This window comes from Schistocerca gregaria, chromosome 4 (genome assembly GCF_023897955.1).
Source record: "Schistocerca gregaria isolate iqSchGreg1 chromosome 4, iqSchGreg1.2, whole genome shotgun sequence".
Lineage (NCBI taxonomy): Eukaryota > Metazoa > Arthropoda > Insecta > Orthoptera > Acrididae > Schistocerca > Schistocerca gregaria.
In genome coordinates this window covers 314146004-314166590 of record NC_064923.1, presented here as the reverse complement: position 1 = coordinate 314166590, position 20587 = coordinate 314146004, and the positions used below count along the sequence as shown (strand labels likewise).

The following is a 20587-nucleotide window of genomic DNA, read 5'->3' as shown; positions in this document are numbered from 1 at the left end:
CCCTAATGTCATGTAGATATCTACATGAATAAAGCTACATTTCTGAGAATTTTTGGATGTTTATGAGCATCATGCATAACATTATTTCATAGTAAAATTGCAGGAGTAACACCATATTTGGAAAAATGTTTCCCCTTAACTTTAGTGTAGCTACTTACGAAGTTATCGCAAATATTTACACCTGTTTATCTACATTTTGATCAGTTTGTTCTGAGTAAGTGTTTGATAAGTATATTATCTTACAATGGAATTTGGTGTGATAAAATATTGTGTTTTATGCCAACTATGCCTGTCAGTTGGGTAAAATTTAGTTTCTTTTTTTTTTTTCAACAACAGTGCATATGGTTTCCATTTGTGATAAATTTTTCAGTTTCTGGAATAAGTTTGTTAATGATTATAACTTTGAGACAAAATGAAAAAACAAGAAAGGAAAAAGATAACAAAAGTTCATGCCTCAGGTTCTATGTATCTCCAGAAGATCAGTAAGTTGTATCACATTTTTTCTCTTGGTGTAGCAAAAATCACATTGTTGGCTGTTAGCCACTTCAGTTTGTAAGGGGAATTTGTAATCCTTGTAGCATGAAAGATCAAGAAAAAGATCATCAGGATTGTTTATTTATACATTATACCATGTAGTTCCACTCTGATTGCTGTTCTCAAGCACAGTATTCATTGGTTGCCTTTTGTAAGCTTCTGGAAATCACTGTCACTGCTATGAAGTGTAAGGAAGACTACTGACAGACATGTATCAGAAATACCCAAGGTACCACCCATAGACTTGGCTGTGAGTGACATCTCAGGGCTCTGAATAGCAGAGGCAGACCAGGTAGAAATTGTGGCTGATGACAACTACTGTACTGTAAGCTGAGTCACTGTGTTATTGAGCTTGGTCACAATCCTTTCCTCTAGCACCAACGGGGAAGTTCGATGAGCATAATTTTGTGTGTTTTTGCTCCTACGTGGTTGCCTCTATCTCATGGTCACATACTCATCTTCTTTAATCATGTTGCACACAGCATTGATATTTTTTCAAACAAAATCCAGTATCGATCAACTTTCACTAAATTCACCATTGACGAAACACAACCATGACTAAATTTTGCAAACCTGTTGTAAACAGTCTTTGCTGGGGTTGGCTGATTACCAAAAGCGGAGCAAAGTAATTTGAGGCATTGTTGTTGTGTTAGACCATTTTCATAAATTATTAAAAAATTGTCCCAGAAAAACCTTCACATGAAAGTTCCAGTTTTACACAACACTGGTTGTTTAAATGCTTACTGTCAACAAACAGCTTGTCTATGAAGGTGATTTGATAAGTCTGGTAAATTTTCATGAAAGAATGGAACATTTTTGTTGTGCCTTTGTGGGTGGTAAGCTTGTATAAAGAATTTCCACAATGTGCAGTGTACAGTTCACTGTTGACAGTCATCTGAATTGGTCAGTGACTTGACTGTGACTGAAATGGAGAGAACTGAGTTGCCTGTCGTTATTAAACATTTTCATTTGAAGGAATGGAATGCCACACAAATCAAAATAGAATTCAATTAAATTCATGTGGTCTCTGTACCATCTTGGAAGACCATTTACTTTTGGGTTAATATGATTTGAAATGTGGTTGGACTTGTGCTGAAGATGAAGTGTGCTCCAGCCATCCAGTTCAGGTCACCACAAAGGAAACTATTGTCAGAATCTGTGATGCAGTAGTGCAAGACCAAAATTAATGAAACTGCTGAGACTGTAGGCATTTCAACTGATTGAGTGCATATCCTACATCCAGAATTGGCTGTGAAGAAGCTGTGTGTAAAGTTGATGCCATGATTACTCACAAGTCGCCAAAAGCACATCCAGCATAACATTTCAGCACAAGGTATGGTGATGTTTAACCAGAATCTCCAAGACTTTTGTGTCAATTTGTGACTTATGAAACCTGGATCCGTTATTGTACACCACAGTGAAAATGGCAGTCAAAACAAAATTCAATAGCTGGTGAAAGCACACTGAAGACTATTTTGTTCACTGGTGAGGTGATGGCCACTGCTTTTTGGGATTCCCAAGGTATAGTCCTCACAGATTACTTGGAAAAATTCAGAATCATAATTGGACCCTATTATTTTTTATTGTTGGATGATATGAAACTTTCATTGGCTCAAAAAAGACCAAGGTTGTCACACAAAATAATAATCTTTCATCAGGGTAATACACCATCCCCCAACCCCCACATCAGCGATAACAACTTGAAAGTACATGAATCGAGCTTTGAATTAGTTCCTCATCCACCCTATTCTCCAGACTTAGCCATGAGTGACAATATTTTAGGCTATTGCTGAGAAGGGAGATGTGAGAGAGGAACCACTGATGTAATCCATGATCGGCATTGCCCAACACAGCTTGTAACATTTACTTTACTGCAGAATTATAATCCAACTACTGCTAGACTATGTAATTTACAGTGTTTGGTAGAATAGTGTACATGAGCTGTTCTGCATGAAAAATGAGTTTTTAGCACGGCATGAGATTCTTTCCCCTCCCCTCAGTGCCAATCCTTGCCACCACTCTGTGCCCACCAAACACATTTTTTTTAGCTCACTACATAATATATTTACAGGCCTTGGCATACAAAACCTTTGAAATTCCTGAAGCACTGAATTATAAAGTACAAACAGGCACAGACACTGTAAGTGAAAGTCGGTGCAAGAATTTCATTCTTCTCCTACTAGGTAGCAATTTTACTAACACTCGTAACATCCACTGACAATCAAATCACAAATCCTTAAATTAACAAGAAAGAAATTTCAAAATTTTATGTCATATAATAACCCTAGGAAAAATGGAGGGATGTGTCATTAGTAACACTGTAGTGTTAGTAACTGAAAAGACTGTCACTTCTGATAATGATGTATGAGGCAAGTGAGCATGTGGTTTTGAGGGTTCTTTCATTTTATGTTAACCTTGAAAATAGCAAGAATTTATAGTCTACATCGTGACATAAACTAAAAACTATGAAATACAGTGGAAACGGCAGGATTCCATCATCTTGGATGTTTGTAACATCTCGGATGTTTGTTTTCCATCTGCATCCAGTAGCTGCATGGCATGGTTATTTAAAAAGCTAACACAGTAGCTTCTAGCATATCGAGTGATAAACAGCAATCTTATTCGATGGTTTATTCCAAAGTACAGGTGATGTCATCCGTGTATAGCAAAGGGAGTGACTGCAGCTTCCACCACTTAGATTTAATTCATCTAGTTAATACCTTGTATGCCCTTGACTATTGTCCATTAATTTTACTTACAATAGTTTTGCTCAGAGCCTGTCAACAGAAACTGGGGATACTGTGCCTCTATCAACTGCTACCAGTATAGGCTACTCCATTTGCTGTGTACCGCACTACAGTTAACAGGACAGGACATGTTCAGTGAACAGTTGTGTGATGGCTTGTTTGTCTTTGTTGCAGACGTCAATGGTATTTGATGCATTGTGTGATAGCACTGATTGTTATAAATGTAACAAATTGCTGGAACAGAGAAACACTGAAATCTCAGTAGACTTTATTTCATATTCATTGGTGTAAATAAGTACTACAGGTGAAGGAAAACTTGTGTGTATGTTAATACACAGACCCATATGTGAGATTTCAACATCTTTCACCATACTTTACAGTTTTTGGTTTAATTCATTTTTTCTACAATATTCCCCCCCCCCCCCCCCCTGGGTGAGTGCAAAGGAAAGATCTCTCAAAAACATATGTTTTGATGTATAACTTACGGCTGTAGCATGTCAGAAAATGGGTCAATTACTCTGTACAGAGATATCAATTTCAGTTTTTTGATGAGTTTCTACTTGCTGTTACACATTTCTGGTATTTTAAGGACTGATAAAATTCATTACCACAAATTATTGAATAAACATTGTACTGTACATTTAATTTCCATCATTTACACAGAATTTATACAGTGTATTGCGGAAGGTTATGATTTTTAATCATATATATCAATTACACATGATTTTTGCTCATATTTAGGGGGTTTTCACATATTGTTGCAGAAGAAGCTGAGTAACACTGTGGTGTAGTGGTTATGATACTAAATGGTTGCATGAAGGGTTTTGAGTTCAAAACTCACCTGCAGTCTACAATTTTTAATTTCTGTATTCGGTTTGGGTACATTCTAGAATTACCCACAAATGTCAAGAATTATTGTACTGGAATGCTCTGTAGCTGTATATATACTGTATTTGCTCTGGCTGGAGGCAGTTCACTCCACACTCTTGTATGTGCAAGTGCTGAATAAACCTTTGTTACGTGAAGTTAGTGTTCATCATTCATCTAATTACAACTTCTTCTACGTGACATTATAATAGATGTATTTATGAAACAAACATATTTCTTGCATTTTTAGCAAACTCATCAAACCAGCCTTTTAATTTCTGAGCTGCAACAAATGATGAATGAGAAGACAATGATAATGTCACATCTAGTGGTTGTGGCCACTGTACTGTACATTGGAGGTTTACTGAACAAGCTTGTACTGTTGTTAAGAGACTGACTTTGTATCTGGGAGGATGGAGACCTTATTTAGGTTTTCTGCAGCTTCCCTAAATTCCTTCAGGCAATGTTTCCTACTGTGTGGCTACCTTGACTGCCTTCCCCATCCTTTGTCCTTGTCTTACTAGATGAGTTTGTATATAAATACCAATACATATGGATTATACTTTTTTGTTGTTATACAGTAATACTGTGGTACATCCAGTGTTCTTATAAAACTGATCCACATATATAGAAATTTGCTCCTCTAACACCATGCCAGACCATTTCTTGATCAGTATATTGGTCTCATATTCTTATGGTAGAAGCAGTATGGTTTTAGGTCATTTATATAAAAATATTTATATTCTCCAGAGTTGTATGAATGTGCATGGTGCCATCTTGGTGAGGAAGTTCCACTACCTGTTTTCTGTTCTAAAAACATTAATTTATGTTGTGCCACAAGCATGTGCTTAAGCCCTAAGCCACCAGTGCTCTTAAGAGAATTCCTTGATCTTTAATTTCCATTACTTTATATGGTCTAGAGATATTTTGTGTATCTAACTCAGCTCTTTCATGTTTGCTGTGACTAGAAGTTAATGTAGAGTAGCAAAACAGGCAATTTTACTGCTTTTGCTTTTATGAGCACACTGCTGGCTACCTGAAAAGATTTTCCTAATGGTCTTTTATAAAACACTTTTTTGACAATTTTGGCTTTGTAAATGATTTTTTAAATTAGTTTGAAGCAGAATACAAACCTTTTAATTGGATGCCCACTAATATGAAGTGTGAGATACCCACAGAAATTGAATAATAAATAAATAAAATCTTTCACTACTATCCACTTTCTTCTGTATAGGATATTAGTTTCTACATGATAGCAAGAAAAAAAAGGTTGCTTCTGTGATTTAAATACTGACTGCAGACTCAACTGGAGGACATCTTTGAAAACTCTTTTTCTTCATTTCTTGTTTAGGACCATGTATCACTCTGATTTGAAACAATCTGGTTTCCTTTTATGTTACTGTTATAAACATATTTTTCATGGAGTAGCGTTTTTGAATTTTATTAGTGATTTAAAACTGAAGCTTGCAAAGGGTGCCACTTTGCTCTTAATTTTGTCTTTATTGGTATGATTTCCTGTTACATTCTGTTAGAATAATAATTTCAATGGCATATGACAATAATAAGCTTTTATCTTTCTAAGAACTAAGTGTTCACATATGGCAGCCTCCTACTAATAAGCTGATGGCCTGTGATTCCTTGTAAATCTATTAGTGAGACCAGAATATAAGAGAGTAAAATTATCATTTTTAAATGAGGTTTGATATTTCAACCTTCAGTATTATTAGTATGTCACACTGCTCTGCTAAACAAACTCTTCATATTTACCTTCCCCACTTGTTTGACATAAAAGAATTCACAATTACCTTTCCCACTTGTTTGACACAAAACAATAATACCAAAAGCTATAAAATATTAATAAACATCCAGTTTCACTTTTGCACATGATGATCATATTTATTTTCACTTTTCTTATTGCTGGCTACCAGTTTTACATTTTCCTTGATTTTGACTGTGTCGAGTTATATAAATTTACAATATATTACTTTTCAGGCAGATATCAGCAAAGCTGCTATGCTTTGTGGGCTGATGGAGAGTCTAATTATGTCACCTGGAAGTATTGACAAAACGTCTGATGCTTCTCGAATAAAAAATTTCCTGTGCCAGGCCTATGTGTTTTCATATCTTTGGTCCCTTGGTGGCAACCTCACTGATGCATCCCAAGAAAAATTTGAAATTTTTGTGAAGGAGCAGTTTGATGACCATCCAGATGCACGGTACAATATTTCCTATATTCCAAACTTCAGAACATGAGTAGTTTTATACTTTTATATATGTGTGGATTCAAAAGAACAAATGGTTTCATGTATTATTATGCAAGAGCAGTGAGTGTAATAGAAAACACCTTGTAGATGAAAAATATATTAGTGGACCACCCGTAGCAAATGCTCCTTTGTTTTGAACAGAGGTGAATGGTATGTAATAATCATTTGTAACTTCATTGAGACTTATTATTATTATGATTATTATTATTAATATTATTATTTCCTTCTTTAATTTAAATTAAGTTTAGTCATGAGATAGAAATACTGTTGTATTATGAAATATATTATCTGCTGTTTCTTAATATGATGTAAGATCTACATTCTTTCTAGATACTATTGTGGTATTTTGTTAATTTCATTCTATAATACTTAATTGATTCCCAATCACAGTTTGCCAGCTGCTGATGATCTATGGAGTGTGTATGTAAACATTCCACAAAAAAGAATGAGCCTTTGGAGCAGCATAGTGCCGGCTTTTCAATTTGATCGGGAAATGCCTTTTTTTGAAATGTTAGTACCAACTACTGATACTGTCCGTTTTGGTTATGTAACTGAGAGGTTACTTTCTGTCAGGAGGCATGTCTTACTCACAGGAGACACAGGTACTAATTTGTTATGTAATCTTTAAAATGTAGAAGAACACTTTAGTTCTTTCCTCTTGTGCTAATTGCTTATTGATCTCCATTAAGTAACAAATGATAACATTCACTATCGGAATATTAGGCAGAATTTCTGTTTACTAGATCATTAGACATAAGCAGACAAAATGGTTACATTAAGACAATCATTTAGGAACCACAAGCTTCTCCATCCTTGAAACTATATGAAAGATTTATAGATGAAAGTACAAATCGGAACTGAGTAAGAAAGGTGAACAAAAGGAAGGATTAATTACCAGAAACAAGAGACACCAACAGTAAAATGCTCCTAACAAACTGGATAAACATCAAAAATTAAACACATAGATTATAAAAGGTAGAACAAAAGGGATAATAAATCAGTCTAAAATAAGGGCAAATGTGGGAGAAGTAAAATAGATGTAGACAACTGCATGGTAGTTACAAGTTGAGGTGATTTGATGAAAGAAAACCAGTATACATAATGTGTTGCCCTCATCCAGATGCAATATCTTCTATTTGATGCCACTTCAGCAGCTTGCATTCAGTTTTTATGCTTTTATGTTCCAGCAGCTTCTAACTTGGGCCCATCAGGTAATCAAACACAGAATCTCCATGTTAGTAACCATCAGCACTACCCATTAGCCTATGCATACGGAGTACATGCAGTGTAGTAAGTCCCAGCTGAGAAATTATGAAGGACTTGGGCAGTAGAATATCAAGGAAATCTTGATCAATAGCATGTGATAAAAACAAAATAAGAAATGTTCCTATTAGCACAAAAAGAGGCGAATACATCCTGAGCAATTAGGAATTTAAACAAAGGGAACTAGCTTCACGAAAGATAAATATGTACCAGTGGATAGCTATTTTCTGTCTTTCTTACTACTGAACAATGAGCATGAAAAACTGATTAATCTGTGGCAAGGAAGGATGATATAGATCTGTTTTCAGATGACTACAGATTCAAGAAATTTTCGGGAGTAGGTGGTGGACTATGTGTGTGTGTGGTATAGCACTGTTACTGAGTGACATTTTGACAACATACCAACTGAGAGAGAAAAGTGCACAGATTTTAAACTGTTTAAATCTTTCATGAAATGCTGAGCAATCTACATATTATGTCATATTTTGTTACAGTACCTTCTCATGATCTTCAAGCAATGATGTTGATGTAATACTGCATTAAAAAAGAAATTTACAAATCCTAATCAGTGGTCTTTATCAGTGGCATCTGGAGAGCAACAGTCTCAGTTAAAAAGGAAATGAAACTATGGAATTGGATGGGACAGTAAATTTGAAGGCACAATGTAGTCTCCTTTCAGTTACTTGCATCATTATCTGTAGTCAAAGTGATTTGTGCAGTGTCACTACAAAACTCCGTATTGGCTCAGGAAGAGCAAATAATAGTATAGATATTGATATTTTTATGTCTTAAGCAGAATGTGCTGTTATCCAGATATCTGCACTAAGGACCAATGATTCGTGCCTGCACACACTGTTTTGTCCATGGCAAATGGCTCTGCTGAAATTTTCCTCAATTAGTCGCTATAATCATTGCAAGACAATACGAGGTGCTCCATTGAAATGCTTGCTTGCACTACCCATGTGATACCTAAACCCTAACCAGCTTCTCTTCTGATTTTCTGCTTTCCATGGTTTTCTGTTTACCAACATACATTACAGTAGGAACAAAATTTCTAGAAATTCTGCAGGCCCATACATTTTCAAGCAGCACCAGGAACTCCACAGAAAATACAAGGTCATTCAGTAAGTAGTGCTACACTTTTTTCTCACAACATAATGATTTTATTCATAATTTAAATGCACCACATTGTTTTCCAAATCTTTGGCTATAAAACTATTTTTTTCAGTGTTATTTCCATTCATCTCTATGGCCTTATACCACATTAATGTGAGAGCCTGTATGCCATCACGCTACCGCTCTACCAATCTGTATCTCAGCCAATTTCATGTTAATCACATTGCTGTAGTGCTGCCTATGAAATCCATGCTTCTGTGGACCAAAGTGATGGAAGGCAGAATGTGTGAGGTCCAGGCTGTAGGTGGATGAGGAAGAACAGTCCACTGAAGTTTTGTGATCTCCTCTTGGATGCACAGACTAGGATGTGACATTGCATGGTCATGGAGAAGGAGCACACCATTTTTATTTTTGTGACCATATACAAGCTGTAATTATTTCTTCAGTTTTCTAAGAATTTCAGAACACACAATGGAACTGACCATTTGACCATGAGAGAATAAAATAGCCTCTTCTGAGTCCCAAAAGCTTATCACACAGATTAACCCCTTCATCTTGGATGATTGTAGTCATGATCTGATCAGCTGATGATACTATTCTGAACTTCTTTGAATGAGATGTGCGGTGCCACTCTGTGGATTTATTTAATAAGGAATCATCAATGTCAGCCTTGTAACAAACAAGCAGTTTTGCATAGATGTTACCTCTTTCCTGTTTAAGCTCCTTAGGTAGGCTTCAAGAAATCCAGTGGACACAAACCTTTAAATATATTATTTTATGGAGATCTATGTCAGCGCTACCAACAAAGATGTTAAGCTGAGCGTTGAGCTGCTTGATTTTTATTCATCTGTGTGTAAGCACTAGCAATAGAGATGTCAAGTTGAACATTGAGTTGCTTGATTGTTATTCATCTGTGTCTAAGCACTAGCAATAGACATGCCAAGTTGAACTTTAGGTTGCTTGATTGCTGTTCATCCATCACCTCAAATAAGTGTGTCTACATGTTGCAACATTGCAAGCATCACTGCTGTGTACAGTCCGACTGCACACAGGTGATGAAAATGGATTTCCTTCTCCTTTTCCTGTTGGTGACAGATGTTGTTGCCTAGCAAGTTATTTTGCTTTTATCCACTCTCAGTGCACATAGATATTCTGTAAATGCCTGTAAAGATTTGTGAAATTCAATAGCTACTTTGTGCTTGGAACACACCTCAGTTACAGATGCCAGTTTGAAGACTGGTTATAGTGCTTCCATCTCACAGAAGTTACTGAAAATATGTGAGATGACACAGAAATGTTTAAGGCTGTTGCAAGCAAAACTACAATTTTATTGAACCAAAATTGGCTCAGAAAAAATGTGTTCCATTACGTATTGAACACCTCTCATTCTCTAGTGGTTGGGGAGAGAGGCAGTGTGATGTATTGGGGCTGAAGAAATTATCATTTATCTGCACCAGAAATTATATGCCCAGAAAAATGCACAGATGTGGATACATGTGTGCTGAGAAACTTTAGCAGCTCTGGGACTTTAATCTAGTGATAATTCCTCTTAGTTTTGGTATGCAGCTTGGTATTTACCTTGTCTCACCAAAGACATACAATAATGCTGGCATTGATGCAGTGGCTTTTCTCTATTCATGTTGACTCCATCTCTGAAAAGGTTGATTTAAAAATCCAAGTCCTTGTCCCATCAGGAAGTGGAGAATAGGATATAGTTAGGCAGGAGAATTGAAACTTGCAACTTCCCATATTCATCATCATCATCATCATCATGATCATCATCATCATCTTGGACAGTTTCCAGCCTCTAGCCGGGTCTGTATGGAACATAGGCACCTCCATTGTCTTCTGTCTTGCCACCTCTTTCCGTCTTCACCTTGATCCAGTCTCATCCTTTCTTCTGGATGCATTCCTCTGCTCCTTCCAGCCATCTGTCTCTTGGTCTTCCTCTTGGTCTCTTTCCTTCCAGTTTCATCTCGTGTATCCTCTTGGGTATCCTCTTCTCACCCATCCTCCTAACGTGTCCGTACCATCTCAGCCTTGATTTCTCTATCTCCTCCTGTAATGGTTCTACCTTCATTAACTCTCTGATCCTCTCATTTCTCAACCTCTCTATCTTTGTCACTCCAATACTGTTTCTCAAGAATTTCATCTCACTAGCTTGTACTTTGCTTTTCTCTCTTCCTTTCATAACCCCGGTTTCTGATGCATATGTGAGGATCAGGGAATAGTATGACTGGTATATACCTTTTTACTGATTTGAGGTACATCCTTGCTCCATATCAGACTTCTGACAGTCTTCCGAAATGCTTCTGCTTTTTTCCACTGCTCATTTATTTCTCTGTTGCTTTTTCCATCTTCCTGTATCAGGCTTCCTAGGTACTTGAAACTCTCCACTGTCCTCAATCGTCCCCACAGTTATTCCCATCGTTCCTCTCTCCTTCTTTCTTGTTGTGATTATCCTCTCACTCTTACTTATACTAAATTTCATCCCATATTCTTGTACTGTTCATTCTCATATGTCCAACTGCTCTTGTACTTCCTCCTCCTTATTCCCCCAAATCATCAGATCATCTGCAAACACCATAGCTTTCATCTTCCTTTCACCATATTACAACTTTTAATTAACACCATATTAGGTGAGTGCAGTTATATATGTGTTTAGCACACCAGCTCAAAGGAGTGAAGGACACTGAGAGATTGATGGGAAAAAAACAAATCAGGTACTTAAAATAAGTGATAGTTTAGTTTTCAATTTTCTGTCAGCATTGATATAGTCATACCTCCCTATGATATCTTTGCCACATGGGGGCAGCATGAATATTTATTTATTGTATAGGCCATTTAAAGAACTTACACAACTGCCCCCCACCCCGCACTGTATACTGGTTTCATCCATTTCACTGGACGTCAGTATAAAGTGGCGGTGCTATTACACTATTTGCATCTGGTTTTACTTTAAACTCTTGGCCTGTCAGGGTATTGAGACCTTTATCGCCAAGTTTTCCTCATTTACTCCCAGACTGTGTCATTACATAACATATATATCTAATTTTCTTTAATGTACACTTTACAAATTATTACTGCTACTATTTACAAAATTTTTATAAGGGTTACATTGACAGGTGTGTTTGAATTCAGAGACTGTAGTCCGATTATTGGGCTCTGCTATTGTGGCACTGTCCAGTGAACACACATCATGTGATGTATGCTGCACAAGCACCTGAGTTTGTTAAAGCGGTCGTTAAGTTTAGCTGTCCATGAGTGTGCTACAATAAAAGTATTCATCCCATTGCTACAACATGTTGTGATGAGATTGTGTATAGTGGAGCCATTGATGTTGTGGTAAGGAAGTTCATCATTTACAGTCCAGGCTTTTGTTCCTTCAATAATCCACATTTTTCAGTGGTTGGACAAGGCTCCCAAAGACACATGAATGGTTACAAGGTAATGATTTACATACCCTCTCTGTGGTAGAATGTCTTGTCAATACCCAAGAACACTGAGGATAAAAATGCTTGTTACTCCCCATCAGTGGCACACATTTTTTAATGGAATAACAACAAGGTTATGGGTTTCAAACCTTCACAATATGTTTGTAGCACATTTACAGTTATTAGTTCCTGCATACAGTCCTAGAAAACATATTCAGCTTTACATTGCATCGTGGTTATTATATTTCATCATTCCTACAATAACCTAAGTATTTACGTTTTAAAATACACGTTTTTTTTTTCACATAAATATTGTACAAAAATTTACATGAACACTATGCATGAATTATACATTGAATACAGTTAATATTATATACATTCTTGTGATTTTATGTCACATAATATCTTTCAGTTTTTACATTATCATTTTTATCACGCTTTGCTCTTGGGCATTACCCTTTTGAATGTTCATTTGTGAACAGTCTGATATTCAGTGTCATCTTACTTGAACATTAGAAAGGTTGTCATTTTTTTCAGTCTCATTTTCCAGTATTGACAAAATACTTCTATGCAACATCACATGATATGCGTAAGTTTTGTGTTCATACACCACACCTGACTCAAGTACCCATTGTTACAAATGAAATAAAATAAATTTCATGTGACTAGGGCCTCCTGTCAAGAAGACCGTTCACCGGGTGCAAGTCTTTTGGTTTGGCACCACTGAGGCGATTTGCATGTTGATGGGGATGAAATGATGATGATTATGACAATACAACACCCAGTCTCAGAGCGGCGAAAATCTCCGACCCAGCTGGGAATCGAACCCGGCCCCTTAGGACTAACATTCTGTCACGCTGACCACTCAGCTACCTGGGATGGACATTGTTACAGAAGTGGCAGAAGGAAAGCTTCATAACTTGAAATTTCAAAAAGCCTAAATAACTTCGCTTAGCTATGCCTCTGACAAGTTTATTAGGTTGTATCTACTCACCTAAAGGAGAAGTTAAGGGCAGGAGCAGCATTCATTGTTGTTCTACCACTGCAATCCTTTGTTCATCATGAACTATTGAGTACATCATTTCATGACACTCTACTCATGTTAGTCAACTTTTTTTCTGTTTACAATCTACTGGTATATTCTCACAGTACAATATTGTCTTATACAAGTGCCATCATCAACTGTAAACAGTGTACTTCAGTCTCAGTGACTTATAATTCCTTTTGCTACATGCTATCATTCTTAACTATTCTGTTGTGCATGAGTATGTATCAGCAAGAATTGTATAGGCCCCTGTGTGAGGAATTTTTGGTATAACAAATGGCCCTGTGTACAGCAGTGACCACTTGTGATTCAACTTGCCATACTTTCTTGAATTGAGTCCTAAGGAGTACTCGTTGTCCTTTAATGTTGTCAAAATCAGTTTGGCATTACTTGGTACATAACCAGGGGTGGTTATTCTGTAGAAAATTCAATAGAGCATCACTATTTAAAAGCCGCTGTGCTATAAATTTTCTGAAGAAAGATACTAATCTAAGATATCCCTTCAACTGTTTCTTATTTTGAGGTAAAGAGCAGTTTCTGCTAGCATTGAGCTTCTTAGGGACTGGAAATATGCCTTGAGGTGATATTATGAGTCCAAATAATTTAGTCCTTTCATTACCAAAATGTGACATCATTAAGTTGGCTGACGCCATGTTCTGAAACCTGTACATGACTTGAGCGAAGAGCCTTAAGTGTTCTGATCATGTGGAGGTATCAATCAATAAATCATCAACATATGCAGTGACCCTACTAAGACTCAATCTAAAGCAGAAATAAACACACCTGCACTGACGTTTACACCAAAAGAAAAAACACAGACCTCATAGATTCTGCCATCACATACAAAGGCAGTATTCTTAAGGCTATCTTTATGTAGTCCAATTTGCCAGTATGAGTCTTAGAGAGCTACTATGGTGAGGTAATTAACATTATGTAATGTTAGAAGTTGTTCTTCCAGATTGTCAGGTCATGTTCTGCAAGGCATAGTAATCTTATTTATGTCTCGTCCATTGAGCATGAGGCGGACAATACCATCTGATTTACTAATGGGCAAAATGGGTCTACAGTATGGAGATAAGGATGGTTGTATTATTTCCAAATTTAAGATGCTATTGATCTCTTTCCTGGCAGCCTCTTCTTGACTCATAGAATGTAATAAGACAAAAAGCAGAAGGTTTTGTGTGGGTACCTGTATTTTGTATTTGTATTTTCTGATTATGCCAGGGCATCATTCAAAAGTATGAGCATAACATATTAAAAGCTCCTGCAGTTCCTGGTATATTTACAAACATGACAGTAGGATAGAAGAACTGAATTCAAAATCAGCAGTATGTTTTGGTTTGTTTCTCTGGCATTTGACGTGACTGGATTTGCTGAATATTGTTCGTTGTTCACAACTAAGTGACACTTCCCCTTACCAATGTCAATTTGTGCTTGGTGCTTCCTAAAGGTGTCCATGCCGATCAGGCAGTTTACTATTAGCCTTTCACCCTGTGTGTAACCTACCACAAAGCGTATCTTCTGCGGGAAAACGTTCTAGATGCCTCTTATAAACATGACTGTGTTTGTTCACTTGCCTTTGGAAAAAAAAGTCAGAAACTTCTCATGTAATAATAAGTTTTCATCCATGAGCAAAGTAGAAAGGTGTACAGCTCTGTCTGCTGCTGATGTGGCATTGTTTCAATGTATCAGATCATATCCCAAATACCTCTGCATGACAGGGACAGAAGTTGGCAGTGCCTGCTACATGATATAGTTGCAAACTATTTCACCTGACAGGTTAGGATTCAAGTGCAAATAGATGTTCAGATTATATATCCTGTCTGTTGACACCTGATAGCTTGGGGCTGAATGTTCCCTTTCCTTTTCAATGGTACTAATGATGTTAGTCCATGATTTTTCCTCCACTGCTTTTAACCATTGATCCATTTTTGCTCTGAGTTCTGTCTGTTGTACCTTCATTCATTCCTTGATCACATCTACATAACATTTGTGTTCCTGGATTACCTTCTGTGCCAGGATGCTGCCTTGGTCTAGCACACCAGTGTTGACTTTGTCCTTTATTTCCTTAATGTCTTTATCTATCCTTTCTTGCTCATTTCTCATGAACTGATTATTTCAGCTTATGCTACCTAGATGCAACGACAGGTCTTGCACCTGTCCAGGTAGACCTTTATAGTCAATTTGTAGCCCATTAGAGTACCTACAAGTGGATTTATATTCTGGCACAATTATGACTTCTCCTGTTGCATTTTTATCTGGGTCTCAGACACCACCTTCACCTTTTCCACAAACCGCTCTTATGTCTCACCTGCTGATGACACTTTTTGGCTTAAATTATTTATATCTTGTGATAAATCAGTGAGCAATTATGTTTTTAAATCTTTCTACATACTTAACAAGTTTCTCCAATAATTAATTTCAAATATCAGCTGCAAATCCCTTGCCAAGTCATTCAAATATGGTGTTATGCTGGATTTGAAAGCATCAAGAGTTTCATTTTTCTGTTCAAATAATTTCTTTTGTGTATCTGTTTGTTATTTTGAAACATCATTAAGTTTTTTTCGAAATTTTTCGTCAGTATTTTATTTGAATGGTTGTTTTTAGTCTTCCTTAATCTTGTTCTTGAAATCAATGAGGATTTGTTTAAGTAAGTTTTATAACTTTTGCATCACGATCAAAGTTTCCCTTGTGGGTTTTGCACCTTGTCCAAACACATTTGCATCAGTTGTAAAGGTGGCAGGTAAAGAATAATTTCATATAGACATGCTGTGTGTGTGTTACATTTCCCAAGGGGAAAAAATATTCCCTGGAGAAAATTATGGCCCTGTCTCATTTACTGTCATCATTGTATCGATTCGAGTAATAATGTTACTTACATCTGTGTCTGTATTAATTGAAAAATTAATTGGTCGTCATCACTGTGCCTGAAATTTTGAATTTCATTTGTTGATATATCTATGTCAGCAACATGTTGTGGCTATCTGGCAATGGACTGGCAACAATGTGCCAATTGTGCATACTCATTTTTTGATAACTAAAAAAAAAAAAAGACAAAATAATTGAATACTTTTGAAAATGAAATATTCTGTTTGCAATAGTGATGATACCACTATGAAACCTATTCAGTTTGTCCTCACTAACATGTTTCAAAATACATTGCCAGTAAAACTCAGTTGTATACAGACAATTTCTCTCCCTAAAATTAATTTTCTTTCCAAGAGTCTACGTATTTTGTGAGAATTCTGCAGTTTGGGAATTGGTTTAGGGAAGGTACTATGATCACTATTGGCAGAGATACTACTAAATACAGTCATGCACTCAATGTATCATGAATTTTCCTACTTTTTTGTCGGCTTTTTCACTCCTTCCAGCATTAATTCTCCAATTGATTATATTGACTCTTTTGCACATTATGTGATTTCCATTCTTATTATGAAAGCATAGTAATCCCATTCATGAAACAGAGAAATACAACAATTAATTTAACAGAAAATGTACAAAATTATATAATTATTTTTAATTATTAAAAGCTGCCCTTGTATAGGTCACTGTATATAATGGTTGGGGAGAGAGATAGTGTGAATTATTGAGACGTGAAGTAATTGTCATGCAGCCACATTAGAAATTATATGCCTAGAAGCACATACAGGCATGGACATGTGTGCGTTAAGAAATGTTTTGGAAGCTCTGGAACAGTAATACATTGGTAATCCCTTTTGGTGTGCAGCTTGGTATTTACCTTGTCTCCCCAATGATGCACAACAATGCCGGTGTGGCTGTGATGGCTATTCTCTTTTCATGTTGACCTGACTTAAAAAAAAAAAAAAAAAAAAAAAAAAAAAAAAAAAAAAAAAAAAAAGTCCTCGCTGCATTGGGAAGTGGAGAATAGGACATAACTAAGTACAAGAACAAGAACTTGTGACTTCTGCATATTATAACTTTAAATTAACACCCTCCTGGGAAAGCACTGTTACATACTTCTTTATTGTGCCACCTCGAAGGATAAGCAGACATTGAGATCAGTGGATACAAAGTGCTATATAAAATAAATGATAGCTTTGTTTTAAATTTTCTGCCAGTGCATATATAATCGTGCTTCCCTATGATAGCTTTCCCACACAGGGATGGCATGAATATTTATTTATATGTGTAGGCCATTTAAAGAACCTACACAAATACATAGACAGAGCTATCATGGTGAACCACATTCTCTTCTATGGCAAGTGGCAATTCATAAATGACCAGAGAGAGAATACCCATGCTTCTTATTAATACCCATGCTTCTTTTACTGAACGGTCACATTCATCTGTATAAATTGTGTGTGCTCATTACCTGTTCATCAAAGTTTTGATTAATTTGATGTGAATATTAATGGCTGACAGATGGGCACACAGAATACTTCAGACTGTGCATACTTCCCATGAGACAGCATTCTTGATATTCTTGAACATTATCCCATAATGGAGTGAATTCTGGTTTGATTCTTTTGAAAATAACAGAGCTTATTTCCTTCCCTGTCTTTGTCCAAATCAAGCTGGTGTGCCAGATCTCATGATCCCTTTGTCAATGAAACAAACCCTGGTCTACATTCATTTTTACAACAAATTATCAACAGAGAAAGCCCTACTATGCCTGAAAAAAGCTGTTTATGGAGAAGAAGTATTTTATTTATTTCATTTTAATATTTCTTGTGTAGATTCAATAAATACGGTATATTGAGCTAAATTATTATTTTATCTCTTTATGCTAGTGTAATAAGATTGCTTAAAAATTTAGTGCAAGTTTACATAATTTTTCTGAGCAGCTCTGCAAATTATTGCATTATTTATAGCTTATTATCAATATGAATACCCACTTAAGTAAAGTGTTACATTCTTTTTGTCCTACTAATGTCAACTTCTAGAAACTCAAGCCACAATTGTTTCACTTGAAAAGGAAGATATGAATTTGTGAGTGCACTGGTCAGACTATTTACTGAAAGCTGGTTAACGTATATTCAGTTATTGTCTGAGTTACATTAATTATAGTCTTTTCCAATTTTTTTTTTGTATTTACACTCACTTATTTGTTGAAAGGTGTTGGGAAATCTGTCATTGCTAAAGAGGTCCTGAACAAATTGTTAGCACAAGGAGATCATATTACTGTGGCACTGAATTTTTCTGCCCAGACCAGCAGTAGCCGCACACAAGAAATATTTGAAGCTAAGTTGGAGCGAAGAAAAAAAACTGTGCTGGGCCCTCCACTTGGCAAAAAACTTGTTTTCTTTGTGGATGATGTCAACATGCCAAAGCTGGACACCTATGGTGCCCAGCCTCCAATTGAATTATTAAGGTAAATTTTATCCTAATAAATACTTTACAGCATGAATTTCATTAACATATTGTAACTGTTCTATTTAAAATGATTTACATTAATGATGATGTAAATAAAATAGAAAGAAACTTCCACATGGGAAAAATATATTAAAAACAAAGATTCCAAGACTTACCAAGTGGGAAAGCGCCGGCAGACAGGCACATGAACAAAACACACAAACACACACACAGAATTACTAGCTTTCGCAACTGATGGTTGCTTCTTCAGGAAGGAGAGGGAAAGACGAAAGGATGTGGGTTTTAAGGGAGAGGGTAAGGAGTCATTCCAATCCCGGGAGCGGAAAGACTTCCCTTAGGGGAAAAAAAGGACAGGTGTACACTCGCACACACACACATATCCATCCGCACATACACAGCAGTGCTTGTGTCTGAAGGAATTAGTGTACCCCTGCTGCCTGCATCTAGTATAAGCCATGGAATAGTATGAACATGTGCAAATGTGTGAAAGTCATGTAACTGAGACAAAATGTGGGGACCAACCTGGTATTCACCAAGGAGGGTGTGGAAAACTGCCTAAAAACCATAGCAAGGCTGGCCGGCACACCAGCCCTTCATCATTAATCTGCTGGGCGGATTCGATCTGGGTCCAGTGCACCTACCCGAGTCCAGGAGCAGCACGTTAGTGCTCTTGGCTACCCTGGCGGGTATCTGTTCAAATGAAATATGATATGCTTATCACTTACATGTGCATACACTACTCTGCAAAAATGAAAGAGACATGTAATATATTAACTACTTGGTGGAAATGAATGGAAGTGTGGGAGCATTTTGCCAGAGGTCTTCCAGTCATGCACAGAAAGCTAGACATCACATATCGTGAGGTCAGCATGTATCTAGCAGAAAATTGGGCTAGTCTCACAACATGAGGCAGCTGAAGGAATGACAGGAAAAGACATTATGTGTTGGTCAGCTAGTGGTTACGGTGCACTGTGGTGTTGTTCTTCATTACGTCATGGATCTGAGGCAATATTTGGGTGATTTCACATAGGGAAGAATTATAGGGAAACTGAAAGATGACAAAGTGTGCCAAGTGCAGCCCAGGAGTTCAGTATTGCTCACAGCACAGTTTCATATTTATGGGGAGCATTCCAAACCAAAGGTACTGCTGTCAAAAGGAATGGAGGTGGTCAACCACAGTCAACTACAGCAGCAGATGAGCACTACATTATGCAGCAGGCAACAAGGGACCCAAGCCAAACTGCTGGTGCAATTGCAATCACATTTAACAGGACTGCAAGGCACACAATTCCTCATTCAACAGTGGCATGACATCTACATGGGGGTGTATGTTGTAGTATTCCATTGACACTCACACATTGGTAACACTATTTGTGATGGTTCCGTGAGCGTAGGAACTGGACCAATAAGGAGTGGGGTCATGTGCCCTTCTAAATTCAGAGCAGATTCAGTCTGAGTAGTGATTTTGGATGTACTCTCATATGTTGAGAGACAGAAACACAAAATTCACCCATGAACTTTGTTGAACATGATCATTCTAGTGGTTCAGGTGTTGTGTTGTGGGGAAGCATAATTTTGCATGGGTACACTGACCTCCAGAGCTTTATACGTGGTACACTCACCAATCAGTTATTCTGACACTGTGTTCCTTCCCCACATATGTGTTTCAGGTGTGCATGCAGCCCTGATTTCATTTTTATGAGTAGCATTGTGCAACTGCACTGAACAGCACGGGTGGAGGAGCTCTTGGAACAAGAAGATATTCAGTAAATGTTCTACACTGTCCATTTCCCCTACTTAGATCCCATTGAGCATGTGTGGAATGCATTGTGAAGAAGTATTTCAGGATTTCCATTCACATTTTACCAAAGACCAGCCAGCAATTGTCAACCATGCTCTAGGAAGAATGCGGAAGTAACACTTCATAAATATTGATTCTAATAGTCACAATATATAGGGCTCCAACTGATAATTATTAGT

General features: G+C 36.9%; 1 protein-coding gene across 1 annotated transcript in view; it reads left to right on the top strand.

Moving 5' to 3' along the window:
• LOC126365881 (dynein axonemal heavy chain 6) overlaps positions 1-20587 on the top strand; it is a 1020408-nt gene that overhangs the window by 496506 nt on the left and 503315 nt on the right. The window contains exons 35-37 of the mRNA XM_050008578.1: positions 6141-6364; positions 6803-7014; positions 18350-18605. Of these exons, the coding sequence (XP_049864535.1) occupies positions 6141-6364; positions 6803-7014; positions 18350-18605 (692 nt within the window). The remainder of the gene's footprint in view (positions 1-6140; positions 6365-6802; positions 7015-18349; positions 18606-20587) is intronic.